The sequence below is a fragment of the Lissotriton vulgaris genome, chromosome 3_2 (assembly GCF_964263255.1).
Source record: "Lissotriton vulgaris chromosome 3_2, aLisVul1.2, whole genome shotgun sequence".
In the NCBI taxonomy this organism is placed as follows: Eukaryota; Metazoa; Chordata; class Amphibia; order Caudata; family Salamandridae; genus Lissotriton; species Lissotriton vulgaris.
In genome coordinates, this window is record NC_141690.1 from 198,436,878 (window position 1) to 198,456,664 (window position 19,787).

Below are 19,787 nucleotides of genomic sequence, written 5' to 3' on the forward strand. Positions count from 1 at the left end.
TCGGGCCTGTTGTTAGATGTAGCCAGGACTCAGGCCGGATAGGGACCTAGGAGGGGTCGTAGTTCCTGGTAGGTTTAGTGATCTACTTCCCGGGATCTTCTTAGAGCAGGGCGTGGGATCTGTTCAGATGGAAATACTTGTCAGCTGGTAGGCTGTGGCTCATGGAGATCTAGGGTGTAGGCATCCTAAGGCCAGACAGCCTTGGCCGGGGGCGAGGAGCTTCTTGCTGGGCTGGGGGCTCTATGGAAGAGGATTCATCTTAATTACAGGGCAGAGGGAAACTTGTGCCTGAGGTGGAGGCAATGGATCTGTGGCTCCTAGAGCTCTAGAGGGTAGCCGTCCTATGGTGAGGTAGCCTTGGCGGAGGACGAGGGGTTTCTTGCTGGACAGGAGGCTCTATGGAGGAGGGTCCAACTTTCTAAGGGGGCAGAGGTCTATGCCTGGTCTAGGCTATCTGTGAAACTGAGTCTGTGTCCAAGTCCCAAATACCTAACTAGATTCCTGTGAAAAGGCAACTAAGTTGTGGGAGTACTATAGCAGCTGTGAGAGCTAAGTTAATTGCGGCAGTAGTTTAGCAATTCTATAAAACAGAAGCATTTCGGTTTTGGAGGCAGTGATTTTATGTCTCACAAGAGCATAAGGCAAAGTCCCTTGATTAAAGCATTAAGTAGTGGATGTCCAGTCTGATCGGATGTAGCGCATCGGATCAGCATATGATTTGTGAAGGGGCTCAGATGGATTAGTACGGAGGTCTTAGGTGTCGGCCATTTTGGGACCAGTCACCCCATATACAATATTGTAGCGGCCGGGTTCTTAATAAAGCCAGCGCGTTCAATGTAATAGCGCTAGTCTTGTTGTTGAGGCAGGGTGAGTGGCCTCTGTTGAGCTGGTGGGCGCACTATTGGGCGACGGGACCTATTCTTTGAGGCCAAGGTCGCACTTGGCGGCCATTTTAGAGTCAGCTACTCAAACTACCACAGTTGCTGCTGGGTCTTAATTAGGCCAGCGCGTTCAATGCAGTTGCGCTAGTCTTGTTGTTGGGACGGGAGCCCAGCCTCTGTTGGTCTGGTGGGCGCACTATTAGACGGTGGGAGCTATTTGAAGAAAAGGTCTCGCGTGGCGGCCATTTTAAAGTCAGTTGCACTTTGTGCGTCCAGACTTGCTGACGGGTCGATGGCAAGAGCGATTCGTTTTTTACAAGGTTCCCCTTTATGCTCCCAGGGATGTCTGTGCTCCGCTTAGTCAAATTGGGGGCATTGGGAGTCAGCAAGCTTCATTTGTTGTTGGGGAGGTCGCGCATGGCGGCCATTTTAGGGTCAGGCGTCCTACTTCAGGCGCTGCTCCGGGGCAGAGTCGGACGTGAATCCTTCCATAAATAAGATCAACAGTCTGTGCTCATGGTTGAGTGTTCGGTCGGACTGGGGTCTCACTTGGTGGTTTCTCGTGGGGCTCCTGAGGAGGTTCCAGGCGCTGCATGGGGGCCTGATCGGGCTGTTTTTTTTTCTGAGGAGTGGCGTAGGATGCATCCATTCGTTTTCAGCAGGCATGGTCGTTTTCCTGGGTCTCGTCTCGGCGGAGAGCGTTGCGTGGAGATTGTGGTAAGTTGCGGGACGAGTTGGGATTTTCTGGAGGTGGGCAAACACTGTTGAAGTGAGCCCGATCCCGGGAGCCAGGTTTCAGTGCTCCCTCCACCCTCCTTTTTCCCCGCTCCCTTTCACCCGAGCTGGCAGGACAGGACGTAGTGGCGAGCGCCGTGCGGACACAGCCATATTGCACACCAGCCCTTGCAGCTTTGCAACATGCCTTAAAAAATATTAAGAAAGCAATAGCTCACGCATATGCAAAACCTATTTGCTTTGACAGTGCATGTTATCTATAGTATGTTCAGTGCATTCCATGGTACATTTGGCAGCAGAGGTGGGTTTACGAAAGTGTCCATGTTGTTAGTCTTTTGATAAGACAGTATATCCTTATCGTACATAGTGAAAAAGTGCATTCTGATAAGAGGAGGTCCTATATCAAATTAAGAGAAATAAAAGAAATCCTTTTAAAGCAGCTTTCTAACACCAAGATGGAAACGTAGCAGGATATTGCTGACTTAATTTCGTTTTTACTGCACATTACTTAGCATATGCAGAATCGCTTTCATTCCGCAGGAAGGTTACTGCGCCCATACCACTTCGGCCAATTTTCTTTTGCATCAGCTCTCAGGAACAAAGTTAGAGAACACACTCTGCAGGGTCACCCATATCTGCAGCAGATCAGTACCAAGAGGGTGCTGAGGGAACCGTGAACACATTTACAAATCTAGCTTTGTTTAAACAGTTAAGTGTAAACCTTCTGAACAGTACTTGTTCCATTTCCCAACAAAACTCTAAAGGGGACACTGTCGTTGTGCCTAACCAGGGTTTTATTTATTTATAAAGGGATGTAATCATGATTCTATAGGACAAAAAACATGGAAACGACTTTGGCGACCTTCACATAAGGACAATTATACATAGCATGCCCACATTGCCTTCAGGATTCACTGCTCGCTGCCACACACTCCTTAGGAGAAAACTATCTTTTCAACTGCAACTTGCGGATTTTTTGAGTCCCAGTCAAAACAACAGTTTGCCATTTGGGTGCTCTTGCAGAATGGCTATTTTAGCGGACATTTATTGTAGTTTAACTGATTTTCGTGAATATGATGGTACCATAATGCTGCTGCCTACAAAGCTCTTGATGTACTACCGGCTTTGTATATGCGTTTATTTCAGGCAAAGCAAAGACTAGTGGTAACTGTCACAGTAACAAGCATCGGCAAGCCAATAATTTTGAAGACTACTCAATCGCTAGAGTGGTGCGAGTGCGCGGCGGCAAAAGTGAAAGCAGCTGCAGCGTCCCGCGAATGGTGCGGGTGAGAGCGAGCATCAGGCCATACATTTTGAATTATCGCACCCGTGTCTGGGCACGATAATTTGAAATATATGGCGTCCGTGCGGGTAACCGCAAGCAATAGGCTAACACACGCAGGAGCGCGTGGTGAGCTTTTTGAAGCCCCCTTACAATAAGTCTCGCAGCTCATGCGTGCTGCACAGGCGAGACCTAAAAATGTGCTTGTACCTCTGTGAGAAACTCCGACACTCTCACAGACATGTCAGCACAACAGATGGCTAATATTCAGCACTGACCTCAGTGTCTGCTACATTCAATAAGGTATGATTTCTAGCTTTCGCAATAGCTTTGCAGTTTTGCACAATATCATCTTCCTTTTACTATTAAGCTCCTCAAAGATATTAAAGTCCTACCCTTTACCCCAAATCTAGTGTTTTCACTGAGGATCCCTCCGAGTTACCTAACCTTCACAATGGCTGAACTTGTGACTACTGTGCACACCATAGTGTAAATAAATACAAATTAAAATATAAAGTGTAGGCTGTGTGTGCTACCATGAATCAGGGTTCATGTGGCCACTAATGTAAGGTTGGTCTTCGAAGGGCAGTTTTCAATATTAACAGACACTCTTCAATACTATTCTGTTAAAGAGTTTCAATTAGAAAGCTGTCATCCTCCTGCAACTGCATAGTTGATCCTGGTTGGTGAAGGATACGTGGATACTGCACGATATCCAGAAATGTCATCAGTTCCATTTATTATCCTCCTCCCCCTCACTAGATACTCCTGGACCATATGTTATTCAGCCGATATTCTTTTTCTGTGTTGATGGATATTTGTTTAGCATGCAGTGGCCAAATAACAGAGTAGAAATGTATCTCTTGATTCTCTCAGAGAAGGAGGTAAGTAGTTTTATGAACATTATTTCTCTTTTTGTGATCCAGAAATATGTGCATTTCTTCAGAAACAGCTTTATTAAATGTTATATATTTGGACATTTGGAGTAGTTTCTGTTAACCAGCATTAAATTGATGAGGTAATTGGGCTGGCATGATAGGACTAATATTTATGTAAATATATATAATTCCTCTGTGGATCTCTGTTCGAGATGGGCTAGCTTTCACTTATGCTGCTGGATTAGCTTTGAGAGTAGTATCTCAAAAAAAGGTCTCTTTCACGTTGATGACCATGCTCCTTTCTACGGTGATCCTCTTTAGGAGGTGGGTTCTCATTTTGATATTAATTTGATTCAGAGTCAACTGTTGGGTCAAGTGTGGGTATCCTTAAATTTGTGATTCTGCTTTTCAATGCTGATGGTGCCGACATAAGTAGCTGCTGAAAAATCTATATGAATGATACAGATATTGGTGTCAGTAATGTTTGAGTCCCTTTTAAGGTAAAGTCTGGTTTATAGATTTTGATGTGTGTATTCCATCGAATGGACCAGGTAACAGAAAGAGATTTCATGTTGAAAGACTCCAGTACCCTTCTTCCAGATCAATAATCCTGATTAGCTCTGCGTAAATATTTTCTTCAACCACTTCTGCATCTTCTTCAAACTCTTCTTCTAAGGTTTCTTAGGACAATTTGGTCCAGTCAATTGTATTTTAGCTTTCCCCCAAAACAATTCTTACACCAAAATGATTGGCAAAGCTGATAATTTGTCCCTTATTTTAGGCTGGACAATACAACGATCAGTAAAATCGCCAGGAGAAATAAACTTAAATGTAAGTTACCCCAGGACGATTTCACAGGACAATTTTGAGATCTGCATAATGATATGGAAGGATAATATGAGGTCTCACTCTTACTGACTGAGAAAACTGTTTTTCCTCTTTTCCAATATGTTTCGTAAACAACAAAATTCTGCAGGTTAAACCTAGAGGAAATTATATGGGAAAAACACTGTCCCAATGCACACTTTGTGCCCGATTTGACATTTAAAGATGAGTACAAACACAGTTTGCACCGGATTTGACAGGGAATTCCAGCTACAGATCACATGCAAATAATACCAGGTATTGGTCTTACAAGGCGGTCAAAATATAAAAAGCAAATTCTATCCAAATAATCACCGTCTGTGGATTAATTCTATGATCTCATTCTGTTCTATCGACGTCTGTCCTCACAAACACAAGGTTGGAATGCTGCTTTCATATTGTCTGTGCTGAAATGAACAGTTGCATGCCATATACCACTGGAGCAGACACAATGTTGGAGAAAAACCCCCCACAAATTGGAGTCAGAGTCCAGGTCCAGTTGCCACTCATTGGAGTATGTATGAATTCGAACCGGGAATCTGAAAACAACCCTTTGTGCGATTCTGTACCCAACAGCAGGTGACATGTGTGTGACTCTCCAATAGACACATCATACAAAGTGCAACCTCAAACCTTTTAGAATCCAGTAAGCATTCAATCTTAGAGAAGTGCCACACATGGACATTTAAAACAACCCTTAAAGGTCAAGGCCATACCAATGTTAAAAGGGCAGTCTACAAGGACAATTACCACTAAAAAATAACGTACAAGACTGCACAAAAAATATAAATAGAAAGAACAAACCTACACAAAATGAATTTGGTGTTTTGCCCTTAAGCACAAGTAACACCACAGTTGGTCATGAAATAAAAAAGTAGTACAATCCCACAACTCAACTGTTGATTTTATTGTTTGGTAATAGTAAGTTTGCCACGTTATCAAAATCAAAACAGATTTGCTTCAATGTCCATTTCACACTTGTTCAAAAAAACAAAAAAGGCATCATATTAAACTGAATAATTTTCTCAACAAATTCACGCCTATTGGATGCAAATCTGGAATGCAACATCCATGGTGGAAAGTGTAACAAAGTCAGAGGTTTATTTCCTTTGAAGATAACAGTTCAGGCTACAAAACTATATCTGCATGAAATAAGAAATGTTAAGTTGACAAGTCTACAACAGGTACATTGTGTAAAAACTCAATAAATTATATATATAGATTTATAATATCTAATAACATTTGAAATCATGCGCAAATTTTTACAATTTTTTCTGCATTGAAAAAAATAATGCCTTAGGTACTTGGAATGTACACAATTAGCAGATGCTTGTAAGAAAATAATCTTTTTTAGTTTCAAAAAAAGAACACTAGAAATCTACAGTCTAAAATCTTTCACTGTAATAACCTTAAACTATAAATTACTTCTTTTATTTTAGAATAAGAGCTTTGTGGTAGTGTTAGGACATAAAAGACATAAACCGTAAATAAGTCACTGTAGAGTACATTTGAACCAGTACAATAGATTATTTTTACACACACACATATAGGAGCACCATGATCATTCTAGTGATAAGGCTGTGGGGCTAACACGTTTTTGCACACTGGTCTGGATCTCCAGGTGCTGTAATCTAAAGTGAAACCCAAATTTCTCACAAACAATTCTCACATGTGCCCTGCTACAGAACTTCCTAGAATGGATGACGTGGATGCAAACATTTCATGTCCGATTTGTTGGGCTAATGAAAGCGATATACAGACATTCTGTGTGACCATCCTGCAACTGACCCGCTCCTGCTAGTAAACTTTGACTGTGCTAACAACTCCCTCTATGCACGTTTAAGGCGTGCCTTCCAATATATTTTTTTGGTGCAAAGACACATTTAAGGCAATTTTATGGATTATGTACTATCTCCATTCTTTAGAACAACAAACCTGTCTTCAGTGCGCCCACTGCAGTGTTATTCTTTTTTGTTATCCCGTCTGCAAATTACAGTTCAAGTGGCTATTGGTATTTCATAATAAAAGCTATCACTGTACCCCTCTCAGCAAACCATGTTTAGCTTGGTTGTGCACTTGACATACTGACCAAAGAAAGTACATTCATTACAAAACGGGAAATAGATTATACTAATGCAGTGAGGTTTCATTGGTTTTCATGCACCCTATGTGCAACTTAAAACTGTAAATCAATCTGTTATTTTAACGACTGTTTATTTATTGAAAAAAAACAAAAGATTCCACACTGCAATCCAATGTAAATGTTCTCAGAAAAAGTGTAACAGAACTGAATGAAAGCTGTAGTATAAGTGAAATTGCAATGAGATAGGACACAAACAAACTGCTGTTTCAGGACAGTTGGGAGCTGTGCTGAAGGACATCATACATTCATGTGCGGTGCAGTCACACTGAAAACATTCACTAAGCTTCCAGACACCTCTCTGTATCAAAAGATCAAGATATTGTTGTTCTTGGATAAGGAAGCTGCATACACTCATTAGTTAACCCACTTTTTATGTCTATTTGCCTAAAATCACACTTTTCAGAAAGAAATTTTTCTCGAATAAGAATTCTTCCAATTTTCTTTAAAGTGAAAATAAGTTGTTTTTCTGCATTGCTATATTTGTAGTGCAAAGTGGAGGCTTGCGTAAATATATCCCTTGTTCTGAATGGCAAACGACTAGTCAAAGATCCTCAGTAAAACATTTTATCTCCTAATCAAGGATTCTGTTGCAGGTTGGCGGAAAAGATGAGTGTGGGGAAAGAACACATATGTCATTCGAAGTATTTTGTTAATTTACCATATTTGGAGGTTGAATAAAGTGGCCTAGACCAGTTAAAGAGAGGAAGTATTACACATACATACATCCCTCTGCATAACCAATATCAATGCGCATAACCTTTGAAAAACCACGTTTTGCAACGGAAACATTTATTTAAGGTCCAGGTGTGAAAGGGACCAACTCCGAACATGCTCTCAATACTTCTGTAAACACAAGCGGATTAATATAGATTAACTCTCAAATGTTAATAACTTAAAACTTTAGTCTGTAACATTAATATGCTGTGTAGCCTAATGCAACAAACATAAATGTAGAAGTCTATAAATAACTTTACAAATATACAATAGTACCAAAATACAATTTTTAAAACAAAACTGTGAATATAAAAAACATTTCTTTTAAATGTTCTTGATCTGTATTATCCTAGACTGCAATGCTAGACTTGTAAGACTGCCCTCTTTCGGAGAACTGCTTTTAAGACATCCTAGTAATATTTTACAGATTTTATTTACATACATTATGTACATGCTTATTCTGGGATAAACCTTTCTTTAAAATAAATTAAAGACTTTTTGCCTGCAGGTACCCGTACTTTCGGTCTTCAATTCACTGCCACTTCTTTTGGAAAGGTTAATCTTATTTTGCACCACTTTTGCTGCATATCAATTAAGGACATAAGGGACTAGACATAGCTCCAAACCAAGGGCGTTCCTTTCATTTGAAAAGTGGAGCAAATTTGTTGTTTCTTTCTTTCACAGTAAGCAGCAAGAGCGACTAAAACAAATTTGTTGTACTTTTCTTCAGTACTAAACGTTAAGGAATATGTCAAGTTTCTCCTACTGAACCAAATTGTAATAGATTTTTACATAAGAAGACAAAGTATGTATCATGGGTACATACTGATGATGCGGTCATTGTGCTGGTAAAGGTCGAGATGGGACCTGGGTCAGAAGAGAATTTTTTACTTTTACTGGCCAATACTTTAACAGGGTCTTTTGGGAGAATTGTATGCCTAAATCTATAAAAATAGACATTTTGCAATGGAATGTGGTTGCTTGTATTTTCCAATAGCTTCAATAATAGTCTGACGATGCACACACACATACACACCATTTAATATACACACATACATACACATAAATAAACATAAACAAAGACACTCTACATGAGCCCTCTTTTGTAAAACACCTAGTGAAAGGTTTCAGGGGCACATATAGACACCTTACGTAAGTGAGGCGACAGGAGGTGCATGGTGGCAGGGATTATATTTGTTCCTAGATCCAGCCATTTACAAAAAATAAGGATAATGGGGCAGTCAGTTCTCAAAACCAGAAGAGCACCGATTCAGTAATCCTTGACTTGCTCCCATTATGCTAACATTCACATTGTTTATTAGGAAGTTGCACTATGTTATTTTGCCAGATGGGTAATTTCTGTTATTATATTCTGTTATTATATGGTCTCTGCTAACGTTTATTCCCCCAAACTGACGCAAACCTGCCATAAAAGGTTAGAGAAGATGGATAGCTGGGATTAGAAAATGATTCCTATGTACTGAACAATTGTAGGACTAAGCAGGTGTGGCCAGTGTTTCTATTTTCCTGCATAATACTGTTGGGTACCCAAACACGTTGCTGTATCTTTCATAGACAAGCGAATCATATTGAAGTTACAGGCCTTTTAGCAGCACACTCTTCAGCTCAGCCTACCTGCTTTTACTGTTAACGGTGTGACATGTAGGTAAGTCATCGACACAGTATAGTATCTTTTAAGAATTTGATTTGGAGAGCACTGTTGCGGTAGCAACAGGTTAACCACTAACTTGTAAAATAGGAGGTCTTGGGTTTACAGAGGCTACTGAGAAAACATACAAATATCCGAAAGGAGGCCTTGTTATTCCTTATGTGTCTGCTACCTCCATCAGCCTTGAAAATCTTGACTTTAACATGCCTATTAATCCACTGCAATCTTTCTCTCACAAAAGACCAAATGATAGAGGCCTCAGAAATTTTCAAGGCCATGTTTTCCATAGAAAAAGGTAACAGTTCAAGGCAACAAAAGAACGAAAATGTACCAAACTACCTCAACTGGAAAAAGCATTATAACATCCGTAGGCCACTCCCCTCTTGGCTTCTCCAAAGAGGTTAATGTACAGATTGCATAAAGTTAACAGGTTTACATTCTTCACTATAGTTTTTTTCCTTTATAGTTTCTTCTTCTTTAAACTTTGCTTCTCTTGGCGTTCTCAGGCACAGATTGGCAACTCTGGCAAACTATATTACATCACTAGAGGTCAAGCAGTCCATACCTCTAGATGGAACATTCTGCTTTCAAAAATATATATATATATATTTATATCTTGGCAAGAGATTAGGTCCTTCAGGCCAAACAGTGCTTCACGACTTCTTGTACAGCATGTAAAAAAACTATGGCTCAAAGAAAGAAAAAAAAGGTTTCTTTCACTCATGGGCTCCGTCCAGCGAAACCGCCCTTCGCGATGGTCTGTCCATGCGCCTCGAAGCCTACATGCTTGGATTGGTTTGGATCTTGATCCCTGAACACTCATGTTCGGATGCCTCCATTGTATTGCTGGTGCTTGGGAAGGCAGGGCTCCTCGGGCAGGTCGTGTGCAAAGACTGAATCGTCCCCAGAAGAGCAGCTGCTGTGGCTGTCTGGGCAGGCTGGCGAATACTGCTCAAAGGGCACCGAGAGGTCGAGGTACTCCTGCAAGAAGCATCAAAACAAGAGAAGTTTTAGTAACAGAGTTTATCAAGAAAGCACAGCAGAAAGTGGCAAGGGGAGACTGCCATTTAAGTGGTTATTCCACCATTGCGGTTCTTGAATTTACCTGCAAACCACAGACCAAATGAACATCTGAAGCTCGAACAGGGAGAGGGCAATGGGTAAAAGTCTACTCTCCTGCGACAGTTTTCCTGCGCAGGTAAGTATATTAACGGTAATGACGTGCAATTCCAATCCCCATCAGAGCAGCCGAATTCGGGTGGGATAAGCCTGCTCTTTAAGCCAAGGGTATTTTCCACTGGTGCAACTCTATAGAGTACCGATGGGTAAGAGTGGTGAAACTGTAGCCATGTAGGTGTACAGCTCTGCCCATAATGCTGAATCGTATTTCAGACATATATGCCCAGACTTTCACCACCCACTTACCCAACGAGACTTTTTCGACCTGCACCAATGGAAAAATGAAGAGTTCACAGAACAAGTTCCCCCAAGTTCCTTGGGCAACCCACTGTTGAGAGCAGAAAGCAACAGCACATGAACAAATTAGAGACCCTGGTCAGATTCACTTAATGATTACGGGGTACTCGTTCTACCGTTGGCGGCACCAAAGGTCCTTCAAACCCATGAAAATACCCCGCGAATGATACGTACATCAGTGGACGTCACCGTAAGGACCCGGTCCAAGTCTTCTACTAGTTGTTTAAAGGTTGGCCGCTGGGATGGCACTGCATGCCAACACTCTCGCATGATCATATACCTGAAACAAGGACATGCCGTTAAGAATCTGGGCAGTTGGTGTTAAAGGTCAGATCACGTGATCAAACAGTTTTCAACAGAGTACCTGAAAATGTTACATTACCAAATAAAATTCCTATTTAAAAACAGGTGTAAAATTCCGGTTAATCTAGATGATGGCTAGTCTTAGAATCTCTTCCCTTTATACAACAGGTTTAACGGGTCTCTAGGCACTGGACAGATCCAAGTCAATAACATGGCAATGGTAACATTGTTGCATGGTAAATATTTATTGTATATGCCACATTGCCAGCTAGACGACTTGCCAAGTTAAGCACTCTCTGATGGTCGATAAACAGAGCATCAATAACTTTAGTAATTGAACATCTGTTATTTATAGAACTTAAAAATAAATGTCAAAGCAGAGAAATTAGAGTTATTATACTGAACTGTGATTTTGGCAGTGGTGTAGGTTAATTCAGGCTGGTATATTTATTCTTCACCCCGGATGACCTGCTAATACAGGTGCACTGGGCTTCACTGTTGAAAGCATATTTATAATGAGCTTAAAGTTAAATAAAGGTGCATTTTACATGGAAATGTCTGAGAAATTAAAGCGAACGAGGAAGCATACTACAACTGAACCGGTTTGCGGAGGTTGAAAACTTCTACTTAGCCCTATAAGGACAAAAGTTTTAAAACTTGCCATTTTATTCGCCTTACCTACAGTCTTAAGGATGAAATTGCTTAAATCGTGTGGCATAGTTTAAAATGGTGCACATAAGTCTAGACCATGAATACCTCTACTGAGCTTTCTTCCCTTTTTTACAGCTAGAAGGAGTATACTTAAGGACAGACAGCACCGTATTCATTTGATAGCATGTCACTTCAATTAAATATAGACCCTCTCCTTAGTGTCTGATGCCAGACTACTTAATCAAAGATGAGAAGCAAAAGCTAGGTGAGATGTGGGGGTGCTCGCCAAGACAGCCACTAACCAGTTTTAACCGGTGCATCATCTATCTACGTCTAGTTTGAAAGTGCTTTGTGTCAGTACGTGGGAGGGAGCACTGTGAATGACGAGGGGAGGTGGCAGAGAATAAAGATGCTACCAGCAGATTTCACCTTCAAGAAATGTACAGATTTTCAGAATTGTCATCGGTTCCTATCAGCGTTCAGCAGACAGCGACCTTTTCTAGTTATACAGAGCAGAGATGGGTGTTAGTAGATTAATAAGGGAAGCAGTTAAAGGAATACCATCTTGTCTATTCTTGCCTACTGGTAGCAATCAGCACAGTGATTTCACTCTTCCTCTGAGATGGTGGACTCTAAGTCACAGCCACAAAAAAACACCATTAGCTAAGAAACAATGAACATCATAGCACTAAAGAGGTGAACAACCAGGTAATACGCTCCCTAGAGCGGTTTATCATGCAATTTATCAATCAATGCAGGTGGTCTTGCATTATTATATGTGGAATATTCCACAAATAACGTCTTATGGGTTATTGCACAGAACTGAGGAACACTTGTTTATGGGACGCAAGTACTGTTACACCATTTAATTACAGCACGTCATTTAATGCACTCCTAAACAGCACAACTGCGATTAAAAATATATATATATCATTAAAGAAAAAAGGGTATTATGGTGCTTCTACCTAGTAATCCAAAATCTGTCAGCAGCATTCATCAGTAAAAGTACTTGAATCTTGAAAAAAAAGAGCACATTTTATTGCTGCCTGCAATGCAGCAATAGGGTATGTTTCACATAAATAAATGTTTTTAATACTGCTATGGGTTGCATTTTACCAGGATTCCCAGTCAGATGGCGTGGGGTAAGCTGAAGCATGTAAATCTACGAAAGATCCAGTTCTGCAGAAAAAAAGAACACATTGGGGCCTATTCACAAACTGCATTTTTATATGCGGGGATCTCCACCCCAAATGGGGAGTCTCCTCACATGTAGGCATATGTTTTAGTAGTAAATCTAAGAAAAGAACAGGGGTGTGGCTCGAAAATGGGGGTTCCTTACAAATAAAGGGGAGGGTTACGTAAGGAGTAAGAAGGAGCTAAGGAGAGTCAGAGAGGGCTTTAGGGAGGAACACCAACCACCCACAAAAAGAGTAAGCCCATTGCTATTGACAAACTGTACTTCTATAGTTACTACAGCCAAAAAAGGGCACAAAATATTAGTAAAGTACCCCAGCTCACAGATGAATTCTAGCATCACAATTGGTCGCCCATTGGTATTGCAACCCCCGTCCATTGAAAATAATGGTATTAGGGATTTAAAATAAAACACCATTAGAAATAATGTTAAATTAAAGTAAATTAAATTATTTAAAATAGTTACAAATATAAATAAATACAATTTAATGGTAACAAATTGTAAAAATAGTGCATATGTTTAATTTAATTAGACAGTATTTTAATAACCTTTTTTCCATTTAAAAATGTAATGCAACCATACATTTTATTAAAATATAATTACTTGAAAGTTTATTCAACTTGAAGAAATATTTAAAATATTTTTATGGTAAATATTAATGTAATATTGTTAATTTAAATATAGAACTAAATAAAAACACTAGAGCTCTATTAACTTAATTTGAATTAAATATGTAAGCACCTTAAACATAATAAATTAAAATTCTTCTCCCACATTTAATTTTAAAAATACGTTTCCATCTAGAATAAAAATAAGTAATGAACTAGTAATTAATAAGTAATGTATATGAGCAATTTAATATAATGTAATGTTACATTAATTTTTAAATGAAAAAAAGTTCGATTTATTTTATAATTGAATAAACTATGTACTATTTTTTATAAATTACCTTTAACATTAAATGATATTTGCCTATATATTTTTGAAATTTTTGTTTATTTTAAAACAATTTCCCATTGAGTTTAATTTTGAATTCCTACCTTCATTATTTTCTGTGAGCGGATGTTGCATTACCAGGGTTTGCCCATGTGTGGTGCTAGATTTGCTCGTGATTTTTTTTGTAACTTACACTTGTAAGTAAGGCTCTAGCCCTTTTTCAAGGAATGGAGACAGGTAAGTCTACACTTCTGAGTAACGACACTGGAATTTTGGGAATAGTCAAAAGTAGTAAAGTTACGAGTAAATTTACATGTGTAAATTACTCACAAGTGTAACTTACCTTTATGAATAGTTCCAACTGTATTTCAATGAATGCACTTTATTCCCTGTATTGTACAGAATCTTTTTCTAGAGAGTCAAAGCACTTCTCACCAGGCTAAATCGAGTCATTTTCTAGCCTCCTGCAGCTCTCCCTCCCTATCTGAATTTTGTATGGTTCAACAGACAGGAGACATAACGGATTAGGGTGGTTTGCTTCGTGTAATCCAACACATTCCAAAATTAGAAGGGACAGTGAACCAAAAACGCACTCCTTTGAAGTTTCTATGCTCTCTGTTACATGACGAAGAGACAGACATTTAAGAGAAAGGTGAATGGGGAGATGTATAAATGACTCCGCGCTGTTCAAAGAAGATGGCATATTTTGAGGACCAACAGCAATGTGATTTTGAGTCTTGTGACAGAAATCAAAGCCCTCACGGTGTGGGTTCATGGGATACCGAGGATTCTTAATTCCTACAACACTGCAGGCCGATGTGTATAGTGAAAACCAAGGGTACATCGGATACTGCATTGTGCGGTCACGCGTCTTAGCAGATTCTGCAGCACTAAGGAACTCTGGTTCATATGCTTTATTAGATCCCTCTTGACATGCATTTATGTCGGTTCCTGGCATCAGCAGATTCTGGAATCCTGGAGGAGGTGCATGTGTGAGGTCAGTTTCTTGGCTCTCGCAGCACAGCAGGATGAATGTACGCTGCAAACCCAAGGTTGAAAACAATCTGAGGTGATACGGCACTGACGGTTCAGGTGATCACATTTTTTTAAAACCAGCTAGCTTATGTAACAGCATCTTCAGTAGCCCTGCACTACTGCAGGTTCTGTTAATGGCGGATTCTTAAGACGTGCACTACAGTAGGCCCACATGAAGACAGATTCTAAAGCTCTGCAGTAGAGCAGCTTCAGGTGAAAGCAGTTTGTGCAGCCATGCAGCCTAACAGGTACATGTAATAGCAGATTCTGCAGCCTGTGAAGGCAGTATCTGAGCGGCATCTTTGCAGGTTTAAGTAATGGTACATACTGAAGCCCTACAACACTGCGGGTTCATGCGACTGCAGATTCTGAAGGCCTGCAGGTTCACCAAATGGCGGATTCTAATGCACCTGGCTTCTTATAAGAAAAGAACGGGAATTCCTGTGGCACTGCGGGTTCATGTAAAAACCGATCGTGAAGCCCAGCCGGGCTGCTGCAGCTCCAACGACAGCTGATCCTGAAGCCCTGTACTGCTTCAGGTTCAGGAGTCAGCAGATCCTGAAAGGACTCTACAGCAGACAAGCAAGGTCTGCACCCTCCCATCGGATCCATGTAAGAAGCAAACACCTGAAGGATGGGGTCATTTGTTTTTTTCTTGCAAGGAGCAAAACGAAAAAAAAGCTGTAGTACATCTGTAAAAGAAAGGCAGAATCGCACTCACAGCTCATGCGTGCAGTTTGCTGGTTTGTCCATTCGGTGGCCTTCTTTCAGCAGCTTGAAGAGTTCCTCCACCGGGATTCCAGGGTATGGGGAGCCTCCCAGCGTGAAGATCTCCCAGAGAAGCACTCCGAACGACCAGCTGCAAAACCACACAAAGACTGTTAGGACTCCTGATGCTTCCTTGCCAGGCAGAACTAACACAACCATCACTAGCATGACTAATTGCCCAGGCAGGTTCTGGTCAGTACTCAGATTCCCCCCCCCCCCCCCCCCCCCCCCCCAGAGCAGCAAAGAAACACAGCCTCTGAGTTTAAAAGTGAAATGAGCATTTAATCACATAGATGGCAGTTTATCTACGGCCCCTTCCATGGACTTTGCTAATAAATCCATGTCTACTGCACAGGGAGAAAAAACAATTATTAATGGAAATCTTCAGCTGAGAGCAAGTTAAGGACTAACTAAGGTCGAGATTTATCAAACTTTGTACTTGTGCAAAGCAACACAAATCACGCATAAGGTGTCTTACACTGTAAAGTACATTTTTATCAGTTCAAAAACCCTTCCGTGCTGCTTTGCGTCATTCGTTGTGCTGGTACACACACATGCAGCCTTGTGCGACATACAACCTTGTACAACGGTGCAGAGTATGCAGTCTAACACAAGATTTATACTGGACGTGTACTCTTCCAAAACAAACTTCTACGTCTTGACAAATTCAGAAGGAACCCATGTGCTGGATGTGTGCTGCCCACTGAATGATTATGCAATACTTGTTTTTTTTTTTTTTTAAATAAAGCCATTTTCCTTTGCTACCACTTGCCTTAATGAGGTGTCCGTTTTTGATGCAAAGCCCCGAGTGACTCTCTTACTAGGATAGCCACACTGCACTCTACTTCACGAACGCTAAAAGTATTTATTAACGGAAAGGTTTCTTGGGGACTTGTACATGGCAGACATGGGCAGCAGGCATCATGCTACTGGCGCTACCAGGAGAAGTCTAAACGACACTTGCTTCAGGAAAAGACAAATCTTTGAGGGGTGGAGAAGTTTAGATGGTCTATCAGTATGAGGGTGATTTTGTGTCCATATGAAGCCCACTTTATGGGGGTTCCAAGACAGGCTCGAGGGAGACTTGGACAGCACCTTGTTATAGCGCAGGCTGGAAGGTGATTTTGGGAGTCAGCACCTCTGGTAGACAAGTATCCTTCAGAATGGGCACAGCTGTGGAGAGGCGTCTAACCTGCCACCTGTGATGGGTAATCATTGACACTCCTCGCTGGAGAGTGGCATCTTTTGTTGTGGCATGTTAGTCCACAGGCAGTGCTGGGAGACACTGATCACTCCTTGAAACTGACGAATCTCGGAAACCTGCACTCCCGGAGGTGGAAAGGGCATCACTTGATATGGGTGCAATGTATCTCAAAGCAGAGCTCTGTTCAGACCTGTAGCCTTGCTCTCTGCCAGTGCCTGCGCTGGTTGCTAGTTACCCAACCATCGCACCCCACAAGCATTCACTTGTGAAGTGATGGCGAGCTGGACTGGGTAGAGGCCGCACAGACTGCCTTTCTTAAGCCCACGGTTCCCTCAGTCCCTCACTTTAACGACCAACATATACCTTTCTTGAGTCGGTGTAGTTGGCTACACGTACAGAATATTTCACAACTTGTTTATATGAACATTTAATAAATGATCTGTTACCGATAATTGATGCGGTCCTCACAAAAGCATAAGCATGCTGCAGCAATGATTGTGCTGAACATGACAGCGTGTTTTGTTAATCACAGTTGAACATTTGCTGTTTGAGTAAAGGGTTATGCTTACACATCGCTTTGGTGAGTGTAGACCCGGTCGAACAAAGCCTCTGGAGCCATCCACTTCACAGGCAGCCGACCCTGTAATGAGGGAGACAAAGGGAGCGTCCCGTCAGCACATTCACTCAGCCGCACAGGCACCAGATCAACCCGACACCTAATCCCGTCTGAAACATGTCCATGGCACCCCCGCTTCGGAGGGCAGCGGCGGGGACAATATCCACAAACACTGCCCTCTTGCTCCCCAAATCCTCCACCCGCCAGGACAGCAGTAGCAACAGGAAGCAGCCGAATGGCTTTACAGAAACAACAAAACGACGAACAAAACCTCAGCAATTCATTTCATTATCAAAATGTAAAAACACCACATTGACTAAAGGTGAACCAGCAGTGAAAGTTCCATCTGGATGCCCCAAGCTTGTCAGATCTTTAGAAGGCACACAACAAATAGCAGGTCAATCTCACGTTTCAAATAATTTCTTGCGGTCCACATCAACAAAAAGCACTACAGTTGTAAGCCTGTCACCGTCCAGTCTCCTCTCTTTCCATCATGCACAAAAAAATCTGTAATCAAATAATCTCACTCCGTCCCCACCAATAAAGTTTTTCACTTCAGATTCGATGGAGAAATGTGGGGGCATTGGCGTTTTCTGCAGCTATATATCAAGACCAGACCAGGAGACAACCAGATGTAACCCCTTCCTTTCCTGAACCCATCTGTGGCCATGCCTCACAGCTGTCAAACTCTGCTTTCCCTAGCCAATCCATGGCCAAGCTTCCCTGCTACCCATGGCAGATCTGCGGCCATGCATCCCAGGTGACTAGTCCCGCTGCCCATGGCAGATCTGCGGCCATGCATCCCAGGTGACTAGCCCCGCTGCCCATGGCAGATCTGCGGCCATGTGTCCCAGGTGACTAGTCCCGCTGCCCATGGCAGATCTGCGGCCATGTGTCCCAGGTGACTAGTCCCGCTGCCCATGGCAGATCTGCGGCCATGTGTTCCAGGTGACTAACCCCGCTGCCCATGGCAGATCTGCGGCCATATGTCCCCGGTGACTAGTCCCGCTGCCCATGGCAGATCTGTGGCCATGTGTCCCAGGTGACTAGTCCCGCTGCCCATGGCAGATCTGCGGCCATGTGTCCCAGGTGACTAGTCCCGCTGCCCATGGCAGATCTGCAAACATGCATCCGAGGTGACTAGTCCCGCTGCCCATGGCAGATCTGTGGCCATGTGTCCCAGGTGACTAGTCCCGCTGCCCATGGCAGATCTGTGGCCATATGTCCCCGGTGACTAGTCCCGCTGCCCATGGCAGATCTGCAAACATGCATCCGAGGTGACTAGTCCCGCTGCCCATGGCAGATCTGTGGCCATGTGTCCCAGGTGACTAGTCCCGCTGCCCATGGCAGATCTGTGGCCATATGTCCCCGGTGACTAGTCCCGCTGCCCATGGCAGATCTGCGGCCATGTGTTCCAGGTGACTAACCCCGCTGCCCATGGCAGAACTGCAAACATGCATCCCCGGTGACTAGTCCCGCTGCCCATGGCAGATCTGTGGCCATGTGTCCCAGGTGACTAGTCCCGCTGCCCATGGCAGATCTGCGGCCATGCATCCCAGGTGACTAGTCCCGCTGCCCATGGCAGATCTGCGGCCATGCATCCCAGGTGACTAGTCCTGCTGCCCATGGCAGAACTGCAAACATGCATCCCAGGTGACTAGTCCCGCTGCCCATGGCAGATCTGCAAACATGCATCCCAGGCGACTAGTCCCGCTGCCCATGGCAGATCTGCAAACATGCATCCCAGGTGACTAGTCCCGCTGCCCATGGCAGATCTGCAAACATGCATCCCAGGTGACTAGTCCCGCTGCCCATGGCAGAACTGCAAACATGCATCCCAGGTGACTAGTCCCGCTGCCCATGGCAGATCTGCAAACATGCATCCCAGGTGACTAGTCCTGCTGCCCATGGCAGAACTGCAAACATGCATCCCAGGTGACTAGTCCCGCTGCCCATGGCAGATCTGCAAACATGCATCCCAGGTGACTAGTCCCGCTGCCCATGGCAGATCTGCAAACATGCATCCCAGGTGACTAGTCCCGCTGCCCATGGCAGATCTGCAAACATGCATCCCAGGTGACTAGTCCCGCTGCCCATGGCAGATCTGCAAACATGCATCCCAGGTGACTAGTCCTGCTGCCCATGGCAGAACTGCAAACATGAATCCCAGGTGACTAGTCCCGCTGCCCATGGCAGATCTGCAAACATGCATCCCAGGTGACTAGTCCCGCTGCCCATGGCAGATCTGCAAACATGCATCCCAGGTGACTAGTCCCGCTGCCCATGGCAGATCTGCAAACATGCATCCCAGGTGACTAGTCCCGCTGCCCATGGCAGATCTGCAAACATGCATCCCAGGTGACTAGTCCCGCTGCCCATGGCAGAACTGCAAACATGCATCCCAGGTGACTAGTCCTGCTGCCCATGGCAGATCTGC

General features: G+C 42.9%; 1 protein-coding gene across 11 annotated transcripts in view; it reads right to left on the bottom strand.

The window, feature by feature from the left end:
- Window positions 1–5,526: 5,526 nt before the first annotated feature.
- Window positions 5,527–19,787, bottom strand: part of FGFR3 (fibroblast growth factor receptor 3) — a 129,348-nt gene continuing 115,087 nt past the window's right edge. For all 11 annotated transcript variants that reach the window (XM_086964221.1, XM_086964217.1, XM_086964214.1 and 8 more), the window contains 4 exons: window positions 17,304–17,374; window positions 15,484–15,621; window positions 10,817–10,922; window positions 5,527–10,147 (listed from right to left, as the gene is read on the bottom strand). In XM_086964221.1, the coding sequence (XP_086820347.1) occupies window positions 9,986–10,147; window positions 10,817–10,922; window positions 15,484–15,621; window positions 17,304–17,374 (477 nt within the window). In that variant the 3' untranslated portion in view covers window positions 5,527–9,985. The remainder of the gene's footprint in view (window positions 10,148–10,816; window positions 10,923–15,483; window positions 15,622–17,303; window positions 17,375–19,787) is intronic.